At 41.8% G+C, this 22,556-nt stretch overlaps 1 protein-coding gene across 1 annotated transcript in view; it reads left to right on the top strand.

Moving 5' to 3' along the window:
• Positions 1-22,556, top strand: part of LOC138150679 (glypican-3-like) — a 309,958-nt gene that overhangs the window by 95,055 nt on the left and 192,347 nt on the right. The window contains exon 3 of the mRNA XM_069074102.1: positions 21,869-21,989. Coding sequence (XP_068930203.1) covers positions 21,924-21,989 — 66 coding nt within the window. The 5' untranslated portion in view covers positions 21,869-21,923. The remainder of the gene's footprint in view (positions 1-21,868; positions 21,990-22,556) is intronic.

Genomic DNA, 22,556 nt, shown 5'->3' with positions numbered 1-22,556 from the left:
CCTGTAAAGATACCACTTCCCAAGAGTTCATAACATCCATCCACACAATACAGTCACCCTGATTGGGCACCATAGCCATGACCCAATAGGGAGTCTTCCACTCACTTCCCTCAGAGCAAGGATGCTGTTTGTCTAAGTGTTTAGCCTACCCCAACCCTTGATGGAAACCAAGGTGCCCCAGGGACCCATTGAGGGTCCTCCATTGTGGAGGTAACCTGGATACCTGTATCAGTTAGCCCCTTAAATGTTTGGCAGCACTCCACCCCCCTCTCCAGATTACCATGACTTGAGCATATGACCTCCGATCTCCTCATTGTCCCATGGATAAGGTGACTTGAATTTTGGGAGAACTTCAACCCCATCTTCCAAGTCCCTTAAGTCTGAATACAGAGATGGTGGCTTGGGACCAGAAAGTGGAGCGGGGAATTTAGGCGATGTCTTAATCTTGGGTGGGCCATGGTGAGGATTTAATGCATGTGTTCATTTGGGGTGGGACAGAAAGGCCCTTACTACCCTGTCTTGAATGTCCCAGTCCAGTTTTATTAGTGCCTTCTAGAGGCTTGCAATCTCTTTTTGCAAACCTCTTTTGCAACTCCATGTTTCAGGAACCACACCCAGTGCTCCTTATAGAGAAGGATCATCACCCTCTACCCAATCTTGTGCAGGGTCAGATGTCCATGTCTCCTCATGCCATCTCCAGAAAGCTTATTTGCATTACTTGCTGTATTTGGCCCACTGGCCTCTGTGACTATTGTGATCTCCTGCTCGAACTTCACCAGTTGGTGTGCCCGTGACCAACTACTGCTGTGGCAAGGGAAGTCAAAGCTATGTCAGAGGCTTGAGTTATAGTCTCCTGAACCAACCCAGCCTCTGTGACTGAGAACTCAACAGACAAGTCATTTTATTTTTGAGTGCTCTAGGGTGCAGTATTCAGGTCATGACTCTGCCAAGACCCACAAGTTTTCCACTTCTATGTCCTTGAACTCCAAAATTCCTTTTTCTCAATAAGCATTTAATGGTACTTAATTTAATAGTGCACAGGGTGCTCTGAGTGTTCTCTTGAACCAACCCAGCCTCTGTGACTGAGAACTCCTACCACAACAGACAAGTCACGTCACCTCTGGGTGCTCCAGGCGTCTCTGAGCCCATCAGTTACAGATGATTTGTCCATGTGCATCATTGGCAAACATTTCCACACTAAGAGTTCCTTACACTGATGAAAATTGTGTTTCTAGACAACAAAAATACTTATTGCGTGTTTACTTATATGACATATGTCCCTGTGATTCCTCCCTTCCCCGCTTATTGAATGGATGGGTGGTTGTCTATCTCTTCCAGATAATTAAAACGTCTGTTAGTGATAATGTTACCAACACTGGTACTTTGCATTCTCATTGATCCAGCTCATGACATAGATATAACTGCTGTTTATTCAGTAATTCAAAGATATTTACCAGAATGTATGAGTGACTGTCTCATAGATGTCTGCATTAAGTTGAAAGTCAAGGACATTCCAGACTTGCAAATGTTTTATCATCAGATACCAGTTCTCTGAAAAAAAAAACATGTAGACTGTTCAATAGATGGCACGTCTGACATGAAGAGATGGTTCAGTGGGGTTACATTGCAGTCTGATTAAAAACAGAATCAGCCAAGTTTCAGTGGGTTGCTATTTCCCCGCTTGGGTTCTTAGTAAATGTAATGAGAGTGTTTCACTACAGTAACCCTCATTAATTCAGACCCTGTGAATTTGGAGTTGGGTGAAGGCTCATCTTTGCACTGTTTAGAGAAGAGGGTTTCTAAGGCAGATTGATAATGTACACCAGATTGGGGGGAGGAATATTCAGCCTACTTGCTGCATCCATTTGCATCAAAACAATGTGATTATGACAAAGGGTCCTTATCTGGGAATTAAGACAGACCCATTGAATCTCTACTAACATTTGGCAGGCAGCTTGTGCTCTCTTAAAGAAATTAAATTGCATTAAATATATATATATATAATTTCTAATTCAGATGTTTTCCCTTTCTTAGTCTGCCCTTCCCTCTGTAATTGAATCAGATTAGAAAAATGACTACCTCTGGACCTTGAGTTACCTGGGGTCACTCTTCCAGGGGGTTCTTGAGCACTCAAAGTAGTAAGAAAAGACAAGGGTTTAGAGAAGGAGATCTTTAGAAAGTGTATGTGTGTGTGTGTTGGTGGCAGGCTATGGAATTCGGTTCATTATTTGCCTCAGTTATCCAATGTATATATTGAATGTGCTTTACCTTAGAGGGGAAAGGGTAGAGAAAGAAGGACTGAAAATAGGGGGGGAATGGAAATCAGCAGCCATTCACCTAGCAAATGTTGTATTGTGAAGTGACTCACTCCATCCCAAATGGATTGAAATTGTTTGACCTATTTAAAGCCCTGGCCCAGAATGAGAGACAGGGTGACATAGCAGAAGACAGGCTGGAGTTCATGGCTCATGACCTGAATTTGAATCCCAGTTTCCTAGCTATGTGACCTTAACCACTCAGCCTAGATTCCTCCTTTCTATAATGAGAGAGTAGAGCTCAATGACTTCAAAAATCCTTTCCAACTCTAGGTCTCTGATTCTAAAAGCCTCAAAGTGCTGTCTCCTAGAACCTTGCCCTTTCCATTTTTCATACTCCAAGTAGTGTCGTAGGGGCAGCTAGGTGGCTCTGTAGTGTACAAGGTGCTGGGCCTGGAATTATGAAGATTCATCTTCCTGTATACAAATCCCACCTCAGACACTTATTTTCCTTGTGATCCTGGACAAGTCACTTCACCCTGTTTGCCTCAGGTTCCTCATCTGTCAAATGAGCTGGAAAAGGAAATGGAAGATCACTCCAGTATCTCTGTCAGGAAAACCCCAAAAGAGGTCAGGAAGAGTCAGAAACAGAAAAATCAGACATCTCCTCCAAATTCCACCCCATGGCCCCTTAAGCCCCTTCTAGAAGGAAGTTGTCAGCCATTCCAGGGGGAAAATATCTGCAAATTGAGAGGAAGGAGCCTGAGTCTTTATCCCTAAGATGTATGGAGCTCCCTGAAGTGGCAGGGACCTTGAAACCCAGGTGTCTCCATGCCAAGGAAGAACCAGAGAGATTCAGCTAGGACTCCATCTAAAAACAATCTGTTCTTTTCTAGTTAGTCTTCCTGGAGGCTGTTGGAATGGAGAGTCTTCCTACTTCTTAGGGGGAATCAGTTTGTAACTGCCACAGCTTCTGGGAGGTGAGACGTCCAGCCCTTATAGTCAGGCACAGAAATGGTCACACTCTTGACCTTCATGTCCCTGAGCTCCAAAATTCCTTTTTCTCAATAAGCATGCAATAGTCAATGAACTTTTTCAACTGCCACGCACTGAGCTAAGAGCTAGGGATTCAAATAGGAAAAAAAAAAGATAGTCACTTCCCTCAAGGAGTTTACAGTCTAATGGGGGAAGACAACACACCAAAGAAAGCTGGAAAGAAGGGGCAGGTACCTGCTCTGGGGCATGGTAGAGAAGCCAATAAAGTCCCAAGATGGCAGAATGATTTGCTCATAATCTTTTCTCAACCCAACTTTTCCTAGAGCCCTGAGCCCTATTCTTCATCTTCTTCAGGACCTCCATTCCCTCTACCCCTAAGTTCTTTCCCTGACCATCAGCACTTCCTGATCTCTCCATGTTTTTCTATCTTGACTCCTTGGTGTACTATTTCAACCCTACGTTATCCTCCAGTCTGGATTTCCTTGTCCACTTGGCCTACTACCCATCACACCTTGCCAAGCCCCAACCTTAGATTATTCCAACCATCTGACTCCTTGGCTCCTATTCACATGCTGTTGAACAGAACCAGGGGAAAAGACAAAACCTTGCTGACTGGGGCTACTATGAAGTTATGTTCTCTAATCTCTAATCTCAACTGGGCCTTCAGTGCAGCTTTGATTTCTCTCTAATTGATTTTTCTGTTCTGTTTTCCACAGCTGGAAATGTAGAGAAGAGATGGATGTTCCAAGCCTTCTAATCTCTTCTCAAGTCTCATATGGTACCCACTTCCCCTACTCTCACAGCTGAGGGCCTCAAATAATAATTCACTGAAAAAATTGAGATCATTTTCTGAAAGCTCCCATCTCTCCTCTTCATCTTACATAATTCAGACAACTTCTACTATCTCCTCCTTCACTCCATCCTTTGATAAAGAGATGCTCCTTTTTCTTGCCAATGCAAACCCTTTTCCATTTGCCTTTCATCCATTCTCTTCCTGATTTCTCCAGCAAATTTGTCCCACTATTATCCTCACTTTCTTTTATCTTCAGTCTTTATCTCCTGGCTCATTCCCTGCTGTCTACAAACATGCCCGTGTTTTCCCATCCTTCAAAAGCTGGATGCTCCTCTTCCCACTATTTATAATCCAATATCTCTTATCGCTTTTGTGGCTACATTCTTTGATAAAGCCTTTTACAAGCAATCCCTCTACTTCCTCTCCATTTAATGCCTTCTAAGCCCTCTGTAGTTGGGCTTCCTGTCTCATCATTCAACTGAAACTGCCCTCTGCAAAGTGACAGATGATCCCTTGATGGCCAAATCCAATGACCTTTTCTCCATTCTCATCCCTCTTGACCTTTTTGCTGCATTCAGCACTGTCAACCACTTCCTTCCTCTGGATAGCTTTTCCTGTATAAGTTTCCATGACACTCTTCTCTTCTGATTTTCCTCCTATTTGCCCAACCACTTTTCAGCCTTCTTTGCTGGTTCTTGATTTGTGGCACACCCTCAAGTCACGGATGTCTTCCAAGGTTCTGTCCTGGCCTCCCTTCTCTTCTCACTCTGCAGGGGTGGGGATCCTGTAAACTTGAGGCCACGTCTGGCCTTCTAGATCCTTCAATGTAGCCTTCTGACTGAATCCAAATTTTATAGAACAAATCTTGTGGCCTCAAGGCCTCAAGTTCCCCACTCCTGCTCTATACTGTCTCACATGGTAGTCTTGTCACCTGCCATGGTGACATAATCTCTGTGCAGGTGATTCCTGTATCTATATATCCAGCCCATATCCCTTTTCTGAGCATCAGCCATACATCCCCAACTGCCTCTTGGACAACTTGACCTCGATGCCCTGTAGGCATCTCAGAACTCATTACCTTTCCATCCCTACCCCCAACCCCTCTTGCCACTTTCCCCATTAATCTCTAGTGTATCACCACCCTCCCATCACAGAGGCTCACATCCTCAAGCTCAGAGTCATCCTTGGCGCCATCCTATCGCTCACCCTTGCCAAGTCTTGCTGTTTCTACTTTTTTAACATCTCTCTTCTATGTCCCTTTCTCTTCATCCCAATAGCTACAACCCTGATACACATCCTAATCATCTCACTTGTGTTCCTGTTAGCCTGTGAACTGGTCTCCCTGAATTAAGTCTCTCCACCACTCCAATCCATTCTCCATTCAGCTGTCAAGGGGATTTTTTCTAAAGTGTAAATCTGTGTAGCAACCCTCCCCTCCACTCATTGAGCTGCAGTGGTTCCTTATTATCTTTAGGATCAAATAGAAAGTTCTCTGGCTTCTAAAGCTCTTGGTTTTTTAGTTAACAAGCATTTATTTTTTCTCTCCTCCCCCCCTAAGTGCAGCAAATATGCATAGTCAAGCAAAAGAGATTCCACGATTGGCCTCATCCAAAAATATATGTGTCATTTTGCACCTCAAATCCGCCATTGTTCTGTCAGGAGGTGGGTAACGTTTCATTATGGACCCTTTGAAATTGTAGCTAATCATTGCATTGATCCGAGTTCTTAAGGCTTTCTATGTTTTTTCCTTATGATTTTGTTGCTGTTGTACAAATTATTTTCCTTGCTCTGCTCCCTTCACTTTGCTTCTTTTCATGCAAGTGTTCCCAAGTTTCTCTGAGACTATCCCTTTCCTTGTTTCTTGTGGCCCAATAGTATTATTCCATTATATATACACCATAATTTGTTCAACCATTCCCAATTGCTAAGCACCCTCCAAGTGTCCAGTTTGGGGATATAACAGAGAATTTCTATAAATATTTTTGTACCTGTAAATACTTTTCATCTTTGATCTTTTGCTGTGTGCATGTGCACACACGTGTGTACAATTCTCTCCATTAGAATATATACTCCTTGAAGTCAGGGACTTTTTTCATTAAAGTTTTGTTTTGATTTTGACTTTTATACCCAACGCGTAGCTGAGTGTCTTGGCACATAGTAAGCCTTAAGTGCTTGATCTACTAGCTGTGTCACTTAGGCAAGTGGGTTAAGCTCAGCAAGCCTGAGTTTCCTTAGGAGAGACAAGATGCCCCTAGACTCCTTGGGCTATTGTGACAAAAGGACTCTTCCAGCATCTAGTATTGGGCTCTTTCTTTTCTCATTAGTTTATATATCCTTTATCAGACTGTTTACTCTCCAGACTCTTTGTTCAACACACCCAAACCAAAATCATACCCTGCCCTCCTGTAGTTTACATTCTTCCTAAGGAAAACAGTGGCAAGCCAGAGAAATAAACAAATATCTTTGGAGTAAATACAAAGTAATGATGGGGTGGGGGGGAGGAGGGCCCGAACAACTGGGGGGGAACAAAAAAGGCCTTGCCCCTAACAGGCCCTTAATGAATGTTCCTTAAATTGAAAAGTCTTGTTTCCGGTTGAGTTGATTTCTTTTTGGTTCCTCTTCAATGGTCACTGTTTTGTGGGCTAGGGAAGAGCCCCTTGGTTCATGGCTCCAGGGTGAATGAGAATGAAAAATGACTCTCCCTGGATTTCTCTTTGAACTGTGGGGTTTTATTTCTCCGTTTCTATCATTTTAATTGAATCGAATGTGTGCGTTGTATCCTAAAGCTCTCATTAACCATCTCTCCCCAGCACTCACTCCCCAAACCCTTCCTCCCCCATTTTTGTCCCTTGCCTTCTGTCCTACCTCCCCTTTTTGTCTGCTCAAAGCCCCGGTGCAGCTGCTCAGCAGCTTCCCACACCACTGGCCATTGTCCCCAAGCCTCAGAAGTGTTTTCTCTTTTCTCTCTCCTGGTCTGCTGGCTCCTCTTCAGAATTTGCCCCCTTTCATCTCTCATACTCATGCTCTGGTCCCTGGAATCTCAGGAATCTTCCTAGCACAGCCTGCCCCCTCCAGGCCCAATCACCATGGGGGGGAAGGGAGGAGGGGGCTACATCTTTTTTTTTCCTCTTCTCTTACCATTGCCTTTCTGTGTTGAAAGGCCTTTTTGACTGCATTCCAAAACTAATCTCCTGTCCCCTCCTCACAGAAATGTTTGGATCCAGGTTAACAATTAGATTACAATGAAGCTAGATGCATGCCTAGTGTCCGCCCCATGGGCTGGCTCAGAGTTCATCTTTGCATCCTACAACTATAGAATGTCAGAAGTAGGTTGTTAAGGACCTCGGGTCCATTTCTCTCATTTCACAGGTAAAGAAACTGAGTTTGAGACAGGAAGGGATTTAGCAATTTCTATCCACTGCACAACTGTGGAATATGCGTATCTCCTCAACTAGTAAAGCCCCCTGTCTGTTTGATTCTATATTCTGGAATACCCAGTTTTCTTACGCTTCTCCTTCTGAAAGCATGGTCGTTTCTTTAAGGAGGAGAAGCAGCTGGTATTTTCCTGGCTAGAATTTACAGTGATGGAGATGATGAGAGAAGCAATGAGACAAGTAGGGCTTAGATTCAAATCCCACCTCCAAGGCTTTTTAACCGTGTAACCATGGGAGAATGATTGGCCCTCTCACAAAGACATCTACTAAGTTATATGCAATGGCCCTCCCACCGGGAAGAAAATTAGAGGGGAGCCTTATCCACTAACTCCACCTCTAGCAGTCTTGAGGGTGTTGAAATGGGGAAAGGGACACAGAAACCTAGGTACATGTTTGGGGCACAGGACTCCTATTGGTCAGTCCCCTTCCATACTGAGACTTAGAGACGAGTTGATCACTATGATGAAATCCCAGATTCTTGTGTAGTTGGTAATGATAACGATTATGATAATTACTAATGATACTTTAATATGTATATAGCATTTGAAGGTTTGCAAAGCACTATGTGTGTGTGTGTGTGTGTGTATATATATATACACACATATACATATACATATCTCATTTACATTTGGTCCTTATGATGACATGCCTTATGGGGGTGTAGTAAGCCTTGCAGGCATTTTATACCCATTTTAAAGATGAGAGAACAGGTTCAGAGAACTAAAGTGATTTAACTCTGCTCACATAGCTAAGTAAATGTCCAGAGCAGTTGATGGCACAGTGAAAAAGGTGCTACTACGCCTGGAATCAGAAATACCTGAATTCAAATCTAGCCTTAGATATTTCCTAGCTGTGTGACCCTGGACAAGTCACTTCACCTTTCTCTGTCTTGAGAAAATGGGGTGATAAGAGCACCCACTTCACAGGATTGTTATGAGCATCGAATGAAATCATATTTGTAGTGCACATAGTGGGCAGGCACTACGTAAAAGATTGTTCCCTTCCCTTCTCTTCCAAAGTGGGGCCTGAACATAGGTCTTCATTACTCCAAGTCAGATTACGGTGACAAACATGAAAAAAGAATAATAATATTTGACATCTACATCGTGCTTTAAGGTTTCCAAGCACATTTTGCTTGGCATCAGAGCTCAGTGAAGCAGAAACAACATTGCACACAGTTCTTTCTCAAGCATCAGCCTCTTTCCCCCACTTCTGGCAGCATGCTAGATTGTAGAAGAATTGTTTTCTTAGGGATCCTAATCGGAGGTTTTCCTCTCCTGGGTTGGTTTGCGTTGTTTTTCTAGGTAGTTATTCTCCTTAACTGGCTCCATTCTTCCCCCATGGCCACTGCTGCCTGAGGATTTACAAAGGAAATCGGTAATCCAGAACAAAGCCCCTGGTGTAGTGCAGGCAGACATGTGCAATGCCACAAAACTCCAGTAGATGGAGCTGTGAACACATGCAACCTGGTCCACAGTGCCGTCGTCATCAGCATCATCATCCTGGGAGTGGGGATGGGGTCGTATAGGGGCCCATTCCACTAAACCTCCTTGAAACTAAAGTCTCCCCCCTCCAAGCTTTGTTGAGAGTTCTGTCTCTACAAAATGCTGCCCTTCAGGGAATCAAAAGAAGTTTCTAGTAGTTTCTCTTGTTTCTTAAATTACTAATTAAAATTTGCGGGGAATATTTGTGATCTCTTTTTGAGGGCAGGTATGGAGATAGAAAGTTTCCAACGCACAGTATGAGCTTAAGCTAAGGTTCGCCTGACTTCCTTCAGGTTAGCCAAGGCAGGGCTCTGGGAGAGGCATTTTGCACACAGCAAAATGACAGTGCCTGGGACACGGTAGGCATTTAATAAGTGCTTGTTGGTTACAAAATGGCCTTCAGAGTTGTTAATGTTTTTCAAAGCATTTGGAAGCTCTCATAGAAAGTGGGAGGCAGCATGGTGTAGTAGAAAGTAAGCCGCCGATCCTGGACTTCCTTTTAGTCAACTATAAAATGAAGGGGTCGGGTTCAAGGGGCTCCTGAGGTACCTTCTAGCTCTGGAGCAATGACTTTATGTCATCATGTTCCCCTGGGTTCAAATCCTGGCTCTGCCACTAATTTAACTGGGTAAATCCTGTCTCCTTCTGAGCCTCAGTTTCTTTCCCTGTCAAATGAAGGGGCTGGAATTGATCCCCAGATGACCGTTTCTGAATTCTCATTCTCAAGCTTTGTCACTGATTAGCCAGCATTTAGCACAGTACTTGGTGGATAATAAGCAATGTTTCAAAATTCAATTATTCATTCATCTGTAAAATGACAGGATTGGATTGAATGCCCTTCTTGTCTTTGGTCAGAGCTGGAAAGGAATGTGAGGATCACCAAGTCCAACCCCCTCATCTGACAGAGGAGGAAACTGAGGCTCAGAGGAGTGACAGAATTTGCCTCAGTTTCCACAGTTAATCAGTGGAAGAACCTGGAATGTAGGAGCACAGACCTTAGAGCTACAATCAAGTCTGCTCAGACAGCTAAAGGGATGGGATTGTCCTAAAATCCTCCAGTTTCTGGTGGCAGAACTGGGCCTTGATCCCAGGTCCCCAGCCGCCCAGCATAGTACTCTTTCACACTACATCAAACTACACAGAAATCCACAGAGTGACAACAATGATGATTCCACCTCGAACACAAAATGCCTGTTTAAGAGGATCTGCCAGTGGAGGCACCTCCTCGTCTTCCTGCCATCTCACCAGTAGCCAGGCCTCCGTGCTGGAATAATGCCAGAGCCCTTCAGAGAAGCAAGGATTGGGATGGGAGAGGAAAATTGCAATTAGTTTAATCACAAGTGTAACTAAAGAGATTACCCATCCTGGGAAATGTGCCTTTACCAAAAGCTTCCCTGTCCCCCCCTCACTGTGTCCTGTTTGTGCACGGGGTCCCTAGAAAAAGGGGCTGAACCTGCATTCATTGGCCTGTAAAGCACCATGAAAACCAGACTCAGCATGGGGGTGGGGAGGAGATAAGTAAAATTCCAAATTACGGCAATGTTCTCCCTTCCTCTTGTGGTGTAGTGACAAGAGTGTGGGATTTGGTGTCAGGGTTTGGATTCAGACTTGGACAAGTCACTTCCCTAATCTAGGCCTCAGTTTCCGCCTTTGTAAACAGAGGGGATTGTACTAAGTGGCCTTAAAGTCCCTTCCAGCCCTAAATGTATTAAATTATGATATTTATAGATGTATATTTCCAGGGGAAACAACATAGATAGACCTTGTAGTCTGGAGGACCTGGGTTTGAATCCTGCCTCTGATACTTATAGTTGTATCATCCAGAGACAGTGGTTTTCCTTCTCCTAGTTTATTTGCTCAACTATAAAATAGATGTAATAATAATAGCATCTTACAGGGCTGTCATGAGGAATGTATACACAGGCACATCTCCTTTGGCCAACTTTAAGGTACTATATAAACACCAGCTGTTTCTTCTTGTTATTCTGTGATCTCTCTTTGACTCCTGTCTATCCTTTAAACACCAATTTAACTGCTACCTCTTCCAGGAAGCCTTTCCCGGACTGTCCTCTCTGTCCAGAGCAATCTGTCCCTTAAGAGTTGCGTAGTACTTATTTTCTCTTTTAGGCCCTTCTCATAATGTTTTTTTTTTTCAAAATTGTCTTTGTGGCTTCTCCCCCCAATCCCCACCAGACTGGAAGCCTTCTGAGGGCAGGGATGGGTCTTACCTAACTTTGTGCCAATCGAGGCCCAAACAACAACAATTGATGCTACTGCCCAGCAGAGTGTTTGATACTCAGGAAGACCATAATAATTTTTAAGTTGAATTGAGCTGAATTGAAATGTGAAGCTACAGGGACAGCTTTAAATGATTTCTTTTGTGCCCAAGTAAATGAACACATATGGCATGTAAAATTCCCCCTTCCCCCCAAAAAGTACATGTCACATATGTTATATTATTATTGCAGGGATATTGAAGTCAGGGACAGAATGGCAGAGCCGGAAGGGCCCCTGCAGTTCATTGAGTCCAAACTCTTCATTATACAGTGGAGGAAAGTGAGGCCCAGAAACATTAAATAACTTGCCTGTGGTCACATAATTAGAAGCATAGAATTTTTCACTTTTAGTTTTTATTCTGATCTTAAACACTAAAAAAGAACATTTCTACACACACACAGCTGGACACAAAAAGAAGATTCTATATGAAACCATGAATCTCCATTACATACTACTTGCTTTTTAGAAAGAATACCATACATATTACTTTCAAAGCTGCCCTATTTGTCTGTGCTTCCTTCTGACCTGCTATTCTCTTATGTGCATTTAAAAAAAAATCTTACAATGGCCCTCATTCTTTGCATCCTGTTGTTACCTGTCCCTCTTCCCCTGACAAGCCCTTTCCAATTATAAACTGAGATAAAGAAAAGGGGGAAAACCTTTGTAAAAAAAAAATAAGCAGAGTTTAGCAAAGCAAATCCACACAGTGGCCCCATCCAAAAAATGTCTATTTCCTGCCACAGTGTCTGTCACCTCTCTGCAAGGAGGTGGGTAACATGTTTTATCATGAGTCCTCTGAAATCCTGGGTGGTCATTGCATTGATCAGAGCTCTCAAGTCTGTCAAAGTTGTTTGTCTTTACAATGTTGTTGTTATGGTATGGATTGTTGTCTGGCTTCTGCTTGTTTCATTCTGTTGGTTCATTTATTCAGAATTCTCTGAAATTATCTGCTTCATCACTTTTGAAACAAAAATATTACAATCACATACCACATTTTTTTTCTCAGCCAGTCCCCAATTGTGTAAGGTACCTCTTAGAGTCTAGGTTTTTGCTTTCCTTACCCTCCTTCCTTTTTAATCACCCCTTCAGGTTCAGAAAATGTGTTTTGTTTGTGACAATTCCCCTTTTAACTGCCCCCCATTTCCATTTGTTTCCATGTTGAGTTTGAAGTGTTTGTACACCAAACTGTTTGATATATGTGTTTGTGTCTGTGTGTTCAACTCTCCTTTGTCTGATTCAGATAAGAGGGAAGTTTATCTGATGTCTACTTCCCCTATCACTTCTTCTTTGTTTCTATAGTCTTCTTTTCATACATGCCAATCATCAGAAATCATATAGCCCCTTCAGAATGCTCAAATAAATTTAGTTTTCTAGATTTATCTGGACTCTCATGTTTGCATTTCAAAGATCTTACTCAGCTCTGGTCTTTTCTTCAGAAATGCTTGTATATCCTGTATTCCATTAAAGATCTATTTTCCTCCCTTGTAGGATTTTACTTAGCCTCTTCGAGTTAAGTTATTTTTGTTGGTCAAACTGTATCTTTCGTCTTTTGTAACATCATATCCAAAGATCTGTCATTTATAGGAGAAGCTACCAGGTTTTGTGTAATCCTGACTATAGTTCCTTTGGTATTTGAATTGTCTGGATACTTGTAACATTTTTTTCCCCTTTAAGTAGGAGCTTTAGATTTTGGCTAGGACATTCCTGGGACTTTTCTTTTTGGTGTTCCTTTCTCGGGGTGATTAGTCTATTCTTTTCTATCATTACTTTGCTCTCTCCTTCTAATAGATCTGGGGAGTTTTCATTTCTTGAAATGTGGCTTTTAAATTGGGCTTTAAAAAAAATTAGTTTCAGAGAGTCCACAGATTTTAAAATTATCTCTCTTTAACCTGTTTTCCAGGTCAGTTGTATTTTATATAAAATATCTTACATTTTCTTCTATTTTTAAATCTTTTGATTTTGTTCTAATATTTCTTGCTGTCTCATGGAGTCATTGATTTCTCTTTGACTTATTCTGCTTTTCTGGTACTCGGTTATTTTGGTAAAGTTTACCACTTTCTCTTTAAACTACTTATTTCCCTTCCAGATCTTTCCTTGAGAGCTCTTATTTCATTTTTGAAAAAATCTCTTGCTTCATTGTCTTCTAAGTTAGTTCCCATAGAAAATAATTATTTCCTGCTCTGTAATTGCTTGCACTTGTTATGAAGTCATTTGCTTCTTCTTTTGTAGTCTACAGGTATCTTGTTCTCTGGTAAGCTGGCATTTTGGCATTTACTTTGTTGGACAAGCCCCTTTTTTATTGATCGTGGGCTTCTGGATAATTTTCTATCCAGTTCTTGGATGGAAAAAATCACATATTGTATTTTCTCATTGGATTTCTCTGTCATCATTCAGTGTTTTGTGAAAATATCAAGGTTTTGCTGGAGTAGATATGTGGGAACTGACTAGGTCAAACTTTACTTGAAGAGAAGTCCTTTCTGTAACATCCCAGAGATGGATATGATATATGGTATGTGTGTATGTATGTATACATACATACACACATACATATGATAGAACACTGGTCTTAGGAAATCTTGTATCCAAATCCCACTTCTGTTGCCATATTAGCTGTGTAACCCTGGACTTCTCTGAACCTCAATTTCCTCATCTGCAAATGACCTTTTATATGGGCTTCCTGGGGTTAGCTTTATTAAATGAGACTAGGTATTTAATGGGATTTGTAAAGTTTGCATTGCTATATAAATGTTTGTTGTTATTATTAATTAATTATCTTATCTAGCCTCTACTTAATGATCTCTAGTCATGGAGAACTAGTTTCTCAAGGCAGACCAATCCAGTTTGAGACATTTAGTTTCAACAGTAAGATTGGTAGCCCAGGGGAGGTTTAGGATGGGTGTTAAGAGAGGAAATGAAAAAGGGAATGTGACAGAGATAGAGATGGAGACACGCTTCAAAGAAAATACTGAGGTTTTTGTGGATAGGCAGCGCATCTCCAACATACGACCTTTTAGGATATGGCCACTTCAACATTTAATAGGGAGATTATGTTTTTGCAACTATAGGCAAAACCAAAGGTATTGTCTGTTGATAACTTGCTTCCTGACAAATTCAGTCCAGAACCTGACCAAAGTGAAATCTTTGACAGTTCAATCTTTTTTACTTCTTCTTACTTAATTCTTTCTGGTTCTTTGATATAACAATGGATATAACAATAATAGTTGCAATGTATTTCGATTACCAAAAAGCTTTTCAAGTGATCTCCCATCTAGGGCCATGTTCATGGTGAAATCTTCAAGTTAACAGACAGTTGGAAGACCAGCTCTTTGGTGGAAGATAAAGTATGGGAACTTCTCTTGAATTGGATGAATGGGCAGAAAAATATAAAGGAGCATCAAGTCGCACCCTGAGGGGGAATTCCTAAAGTTGATACTTGGAGGCCTCAACATGGAGAGATGAGTAGCCAATTTCTGAAGATCAATGAGGAACTTCTCCCCTTTGGGATGGAATAAGGAGAAACCTCAGAAGGCATTTAGGACAACTTATACCAGAAGGGAATTACTTCGCAATGTTGCTGACAAGAAGACATTCAGACTGCATTTGAAAACTGCCAGTGCTTCTCCAGGCAGCCTTTTCCATTTATTTATTCATTCATTCATTTAGGCAAGCTCTTAGTTTAGGATATTGTCCCCCCCGCGAAATCTGCCCTTCTACAACTTCACCATCACCCCAGTCTTGGCCTCCGTAGACAGGAAAAAGGAGTGCAATCCCTCTTCTGCTGGACCGTAATTCAAATATTTGAAGGCTCTTCTCCCTCTTGGTTTCTTTTCAGCCAGTAGTTTTTACAGTGTGGTCTGAAGACCCCTGGGGGGGGTATTTGAGATCCTTTCAGAGAGTCCTTAAGGTCAAAAGTATTTTTATAATAATACTAAAATGTTTTAGTTTCTAACATGGTAAATGTCAATGGATGTAACTAGGGGTATTGCTAGTGAATTGTTTAACAACCAGCTCTCCAAAAAGCATGCCATACTTTTCAGTTTAATTTTTATTATTAACATTTTCTCAATCACTCTTAAGTCTAGAAATCAATGAAACAATCAACCAAACCCTGATTCTTAGGGTTTGCTGATTTCCATGGTGTAAATGCTACACTGAAAATTCAACCCTCAGCTCTCATGAGCCCCTATGAGCTGACTCCAGAATAACTCTGGATATTTGTCACTTAAACAAAAGGTCTTTGGGGGCAGGGGTCCTCAACAGTTGTTAAGAATGTAAAGAGTCCAGAGACCAAAAAGTTTGAAAACTACTGCCCTAGGCTAAACTCTCCAAGTTTTCAGAACCAATCCCCATATGTCATGCTTTCCTCATTATATATATTCCGGCTTATCAATGCCCTTTTAAAGTGTAGTGCTCAAAATTGAACACAAAATACTTCTTTGGGTGTCATCTAGTACTGTTGACATATATTAAAATTACTGTCTACCAAAATTTAGATCTTTTTTTCTCTCACATTTCCTATATCTAGCCATGACTCTTTCATCTTATATCACTCAAACCAAAAAAAAAATTTTATTTTTTAAAAATAAATTTTGATTGATGTCTGTCTTTACATCACCTAAATTTCTGACTCTTTCTCTCTCTCTTCCCTTTCCTTTCAGCCACATCAGCGCTGGAGAGCTATCCCTTATAATAAAGAATAAAAAGACAAGAAAAAAAGGAAGGGAAATAAATAATAAAATTAATTAATACATAAAAAAAATTTTGTGTCTAATATTCCAAATCCACAAACCCCCACATCTGCAAAGGATTGTGGGATGGTATCTTCTCACATCTCCTCTTTGAGACCAAGCTTGTACTTTGTCATTTTGCAGCATTTATTTTCACCTGTTTTTTTACTATTCTTTTTATTTTCATTTTCCATCATTGTGTACATTGTTTTCTGGCTCTGCTTATTTCACTCTTCATCAGTTCCTTTAATTCTTTCTATGTTTCAATGTTATTTCTTATAGCACAGTACTACTCCATTACATTCTGGTACCACAATTTGTTTAGTTATATTCCAATCAATGAGCATCTCATTTCCAGTTCCTTGCTCTCCAAAAAAGTGATGCTGTCAACATTTGGGGTATGTGCATAGCCTTTCTTTTTATCAGAGTCTTCCTTGGGGCATATGCCCAGCAGTGGAATATTTGGGTTGGGGGAGTGAGTATTTTAACTACATTATTTCTGAAATTCTGTGTTGCTTCCTGGTATGGTTGCACTCTATCAGAGCTCTACCAACAATGTACTAGTATGCCTGTTTTTGCACAATACCTCCAAGAGTTTTGTCATTCCTATGTTTTGTCATCTTCGCTAACTTGCTGGATATGAGGTAAAACTTTAAGATTGTAGAGATCATTATGAAGCTATATATCAAAAAAGAAACAGTTCCTGCTTTCAGTTAGCTTATATAAACTGAATTAGGGGGTGGGAGTTACATGTACTTATGCTTTCTACAAGTATGTGTAAAATAAATAAAAGGTAATTTGGAGGGGTGGGGGCAAAAAGACGTGGGGTAAGAGTGGTTCAAGAAAGGCTTTGTCTGGAAGGTGGCACTAGACCTAAACTTAGAAGGAACTTTGGGATTCTAAGAAGTAGAAGTGGTGAAGGAGTATATTCCAAACATGGGGAATAGCTTCTTCAAAAACTTGGATACAGGAAATTTGAATATCATGGGTCAGGAATTGCAAGAAAGGAAATTTAGTTGGAACACAGAGTGTGTGAAGGGATATAATGACTATAAGACTGGAAAGGTAGATGGGTGCCAGGTTGTGAAGAATCTTAAATGCCAAAACAAAGAAATTTGTACTTTATCATAGAGGTGATGGGGAACCATTGGAGAATTCTGAGTAGGAGAGTGGCATAGTCAGGCCAGTGCTTTGGGAGTATCACTTTGGAAGATGTATATAGGATAAAGTTGAGAGAGGAGAGACTTGAGGTTATTGTTTATTTTTCAGTCATATGCGACTTTTTATGACCTCCTGGATTATATAGCACATCAGGCCCTTCTATCCTCCACTGTCTCTTGAAGTCTATCCAAGTTCACATTTGTTGCTTCAATGATACTATCTCTCCATCTCATCCTCTGCAGTGTCCTTTTCCTTTTGCAAACATCAGGGTCTTTCCAATGAGTCCCATCTTCACATTCTTTGGCCAAAGTATTTAAGCTTCAGCTTCAGCATTTGACCTTCCAGTAAATTGTCTGACTTAATTTCTTTGAGTATTGACTGTTTTGATCTTCTGGCTGTCCAAGGGACTCTCAAGTCTTCTCCAGCACCACAACTTGAAAGTGACAATTCTGCAGTGCTCAGCTTTCCTTATAGTTCAACTCTCACAGCCATACATTACTACTGGAAAAACCATAGCTTTGACTATGTGAACCTTTGTCTGCAAGGTAATGTCTCTGCTTTTTAGTATGCTGGCCAGATTTGCCTTAGCTTTCCTTTCAAGGAGCAAGCATCTTTTAATTTCATGGCTGTAGTTGCCATCTGTAGTGATCTTTGAGCCCAAGAATATGAAATCTGATGCGACTTCCATTTCTTCTCCCTCTTTTTGCCAGGAAGTGATGGGACCAGTTGCCAAGATCTTAGTTTTTTATGTTAGGCCTCAAGCCAGCATTTACACTCTCCTCTTTCACCCTCATCAAGAGGCTTCTCAATTCCTTTCTAACATCAGAGTAGTATTATGTGCATATATGAAATGGTTGATATTTCTCCCAGCAACCTGAATTCTGGCTTTTGATTCATCCAACCTGGGATTGCACAGTACTCTGTAGTGATGGGGGGTGGGGGGTGGACTTGAGGTAGGGAGACTAATTAGGAGGTCATGGCAATAGTCCAGGTGAGAGGTGATGAAAGCCTGACCTAGAGTGTGTGAATAGGAAGAAGGGGACAGGCATGAGAGATGTTGTGGTGGTGGCTTCTACGAAATGTCGCCATTGAGTGGATATGTGGACTGAAGGAGAACGATGAGTCAAAGATGACTGAGGTTGTGAGCCCAGGTGCCTGGAAAGGTGGCGCTGCCCTTGACAGAGGCAAGCAAGTTAAAAAGAGAGGGAGATTTGGGGGAGACAGGAATTATGAGTTTTGTTTTAGACATGTTGATTTGGAGAGAGCTCCAGTTATGGATTTGGAGTCATGGGAGCGACAAGATGGAGGGCTGGACAAGATGAATTGGATGTCAGCTGCTATGCTGCTCTTTTGGTCTTCAGCAGTATCATAAACAGGGAGGTTAGCAGTGAGCTGACTCCATGAAATAAAGAATCCTTACATCTCTTCAAAGCCTCCTTCTCCCCCCACCAAAGGCTACCAATGTAAATTTATTCTTCAAGCATAAGTCTGATCATGTCACATCGCACCCCAACTTTCAATAAACTCAGTGACCTCCAGAATCAAATATCCAATCCTCACTTTAGCTTTCAAAGCTCTTTATAAGCTAGCTCTCTCCTGTCTTTCCAGTCCTCATACCTTCCTATCCCATTCTATCTACTCTAAAGTTCCATGGCTCTGGCCTTCTTACTTCTCTACGTCTTGGCTCTGGGCATTTTCACTGGACTGTCCAGTAAATTACATGCCCAGAATCCTCTCCGCCCTCATCTCCAGCTCTTTGTCTCCCTGGCTTCCTTCAAATCCCAGCTAAAATCCCACCTTTTACAAGAAGCCTTTGCAGATCCCCTTTAATGCTATAGCTTTCCCCCTGCTGAGTAGCCCCAATTTATTCTGTCTACGACTTGTTTGTATGTAGTCGTTTGCATGCTGTCTGGTTCATTAGACTGCGAGCTCCTTGAAAACAGAGACTGGTTTTTTCTTCCTTTTGTCGTATATCCAGTGCTCAGCACAGTGCCTGGCACACAGTAGGCACTTAGTAAATGCTTGTTGACTGGCTAAATCAAAGAATCATAATCTGTCAGAAATGGAAGGGACCTTAGAGTTCATTATGGCCAATCTGCTGATTTTATAGATAAAGAAAATGAAGCCCAGAGACTAGAGTCATTTACCCAAGGTCACACAGCACATTTAGAAACTAATTTTCAAAGTTACATATGCCAAGTATTTCCAACTCTTCAATTTTAGAAGGAATGCAAAAAATATGTGTTCTTCATCTGTTTTTCAATAAACCCTTCTTCCCACTGCTCCCTCCCCCCCCCCCCCACACACACACATTTGGCTTTTTCTTACCAAAAGTCAGACGTTAGATTTATGGACCCCGCCCACATCTGACATGCAAACCATGTTTGTCAAAGCAGATTCCTAATATTGGCATATGCTTCTGCTCCCAGTGGGAGGAAATCAAAGAAAATCATATGAACACATTCCCAAATCATGATGATCTTGAATTTCATAATTGGGGATTAGAAATGCTAATAGACAAGAACTCAATTACACTACAGCAGCCGGAAAAAGCATGCCAGAGACCAGCCTGCCCTGGGAGTAGGGAAGATGGAGGTGCACATCAGAGATCTACTCCTTGTTAGCCATGTAACCATACAGAAGTCACTTGACCACTCTGAGCCTCAGTTTTCTTATCTTTAAAATAGGGATAATAATAGCATTTCCTTCACCCTAAGGTTCATATGGGATTGTTATTGTTGTTGTTTATTCATTTCAGTCATATCTGACTCTCTATGACCCCATTTGGGGTTTTCTTGGCACAGATACTGGAGGGGTTTGCCCCTTCCTTCTACAGATCATTTTACAGATAGAGAAACCGAGGCAAACAGTTAAGTGACTTGTCTAGGGTCACACAACTAGGAAATATCTGAGGGCAGATTTGAACGAGGTCTTCCTGATTCTAGCCCCAGTCCTCCATCCACCACAACACTACCTAGCTGCCCTCTTCAAATGGGATAGTGTACATAAAATAGCTTCCCCTCAAAATTGCCTTATATACAGGATGTCCTAAAAGTCTTAGTGAGGTTTTAAGCCTTAATAGTCTAAGTAACTCTTCATTTAGTTTTATTGGCTTAAGCTTTAATAGCTTAAAACTGTACTAAGGCTTCTGGGAAATCTTGTATGTTTTGTAGATCCCTATGCATGTACATGTAAGTGTCCATATGTTGTAAGTACACATAAGCCTTCTCTGGCTAGACTATGAATTGTTTGAAAGCAGGGAATGTTTTCACTTTTGTCTTTGTATCTCACAGTAAGTGCTTAATAAATGCATATTGTTAAATTGAAGGTAATTGGCAAACTTTAAAGTGCTACATAAATGTTAGTTATTATTATTCATTTCCCTGCACCTCAATTTTCTCATCTTTAAAACGGGAATAATAATAATCACTTAATATTCCCATGTGATTCTTTTCCGGAAAGGGCTTTGTAAATCTTAAAGTGCTATCAATATATGAGTTGTTGTTATTTTTACCTACCTAAAGGATTGTTTTAAGGAAAGTCTGTTGTAGCCCTTGGGGTACTATAGAAATGAGTTATACTTATTAATAAATCCATAGTGAATGAGGGACTATAGGGCGTTCTCAAGTCATTTAGGTTTTTTGTGAAGGTATTTTGTCCTTAGGCTCCAGAGGGGAAACCTAACACCCCCCTCCAGCCCTTCCCCCCCAAAATAGATTTTTTTTCTCCACAGTCCACCGTCTTTTGATGTTCCTACCGTATGGAGGAGAAAGGAAGAAGACAAATGTGTGTTTGATCTCAAGAGATGGGAACCAACTCTGGGGTAGCAGCATCTGGCCGGAGGTGGAGCCTTGCTAGACACTTAGCATCCTGGCGGGCTGGGGATGGGAGAGCCTCACGAGCCCCACGGTGGCCATGCCTAGCTGCTCTCCTCCACCCCCAACACTCACTTGCTCTTCTAATCATTGTGGGCCTTTCAATGGGAATCTTGTCACTTCACTTTTGAGCCACGACCTATGGCAGGTCCTGGGGGAATATATTAAAAACATTCGCTCAAGCCCGTATACTTTCTTCCCATATCAAGCCCAGGGGGGAAGCCGATGGGCTTAATTTATGTGGCAAAGGGCCTGGGAAGGCCTCCTGAAAAGAAATCCAGCCACAAGGCCTGCAGGAAGTGGGGGGGGGGAGTGAGGGAGGAAAAGGAGGAGGCCAAGAGTGTGCCAGAAGCCTCTCTCTCTTAAACTGGAGGAAAGGACACACACACACACAAACATACATACACACACAAACACACATACACCCCTCCCCTTTAAATCAATCCCTCTTAGAGCAATAATAAAAATGATAGAAATTCCCATGCCTGTTGCGCATTATTGTTTCTAAAATGCTTTCAGTACAACAACCCCATGACAAAGGGCATGTGGGTGCTGTTATTGCCATTTTGCAGATGAGAAAACTGAGGTTCCAAGAAGGGAAATAGGCTGCCCAGTATTATACAGCTAGTTAGTAGAAGAGCTAGGATTTGAACCACTTTTTTGTGGTCCATTTCCTTCCCTGCCCCTCTCCCCATCCTAATTCCCAGCCCAGGGTGGTTTCCATTCACCCAATTAAGTCTCCTTTTGTTTCACAGTATCCTTACAAATGTGGTTTTGAAGATCTTGGTGGCCGTCATTGTGATTATGACTCTATTGTAACATACCTTTCTTTCTCCCCCCCACCCCCATCCTTTTCCCTTCCCTAGGTACAGCCAGAAGTTGGCCAAGAATGGATCCAAGAGTCTGACCAGCATCCATGACATGAAAACGAAAGGTCCTGAGCCAATAATAAGTCAAATTATCGACAAACTGAAGCACATTAACCAGGTAGGTGGTGAGTCGAACAGGAAGGAAAATGGTGTGTGCTAAGTGAAAGATGACCCAGGAGGAAAGCCTTTGGTCCACTAGCCCCTGTGCAAGCTTCAGCCTTTGCTTCTCATTCTGACCGTTGGGACCAAACCGACCACTTGAAAATCCTTCAAATGCTGAAGGGCAGCTAGAATGGTCTGCCCTCCCCGCTTTTACACACAGCCAAGCCATACTAACCAAGTCTTCTTTCCTCCATAGTAGATGTGTCCCATTCATTCAGCCAAATCTCTTATGACATCGTCTTCCATCCAGTCAGTGTCCTGCCCGGCTGCTTGCCTCTGAACACACTGTAGCCTTTCAGTGACCTTCCTAAAAGAGAGCTCAAAGAATGAACATAGTATTCCAGAAGGGGTCTTACCAGGGCAGGGGACAGTGAAACCATTGCTTCTCTCATTCCAGATGTCATCCTCCCAATAGAGCATGAGGATGCATTTGCTTTTGGAGGCTGGGGAAAGGACATTGCCTCCATCTTCCATTGAGGTGGTGAGAGCTACTATGCCAAAGAACCTTATTCGTATTGTACAC

Source organism: Petaurus breviceps, unplaced genomic scaffold, assembly GCF_028583685.1.
Source record: "Petaurus breviceps papuanus isolate PSGF00001 unplaced genomic scaffold, PetGlider_PUasm1.0 90881, whole genome shotgun sequence".
In the NCBI taxonomy this organism is placed as follows: domain Eukaryota; kingdom Metazoa; phylum Chordata; class Mammalia; order Diprotodontia; family Petauridae; genus Petaurus; species Petaurus breviceps.
This window is presented reverse-complemented; position numbering and strand designations above follow the sequence as displayed.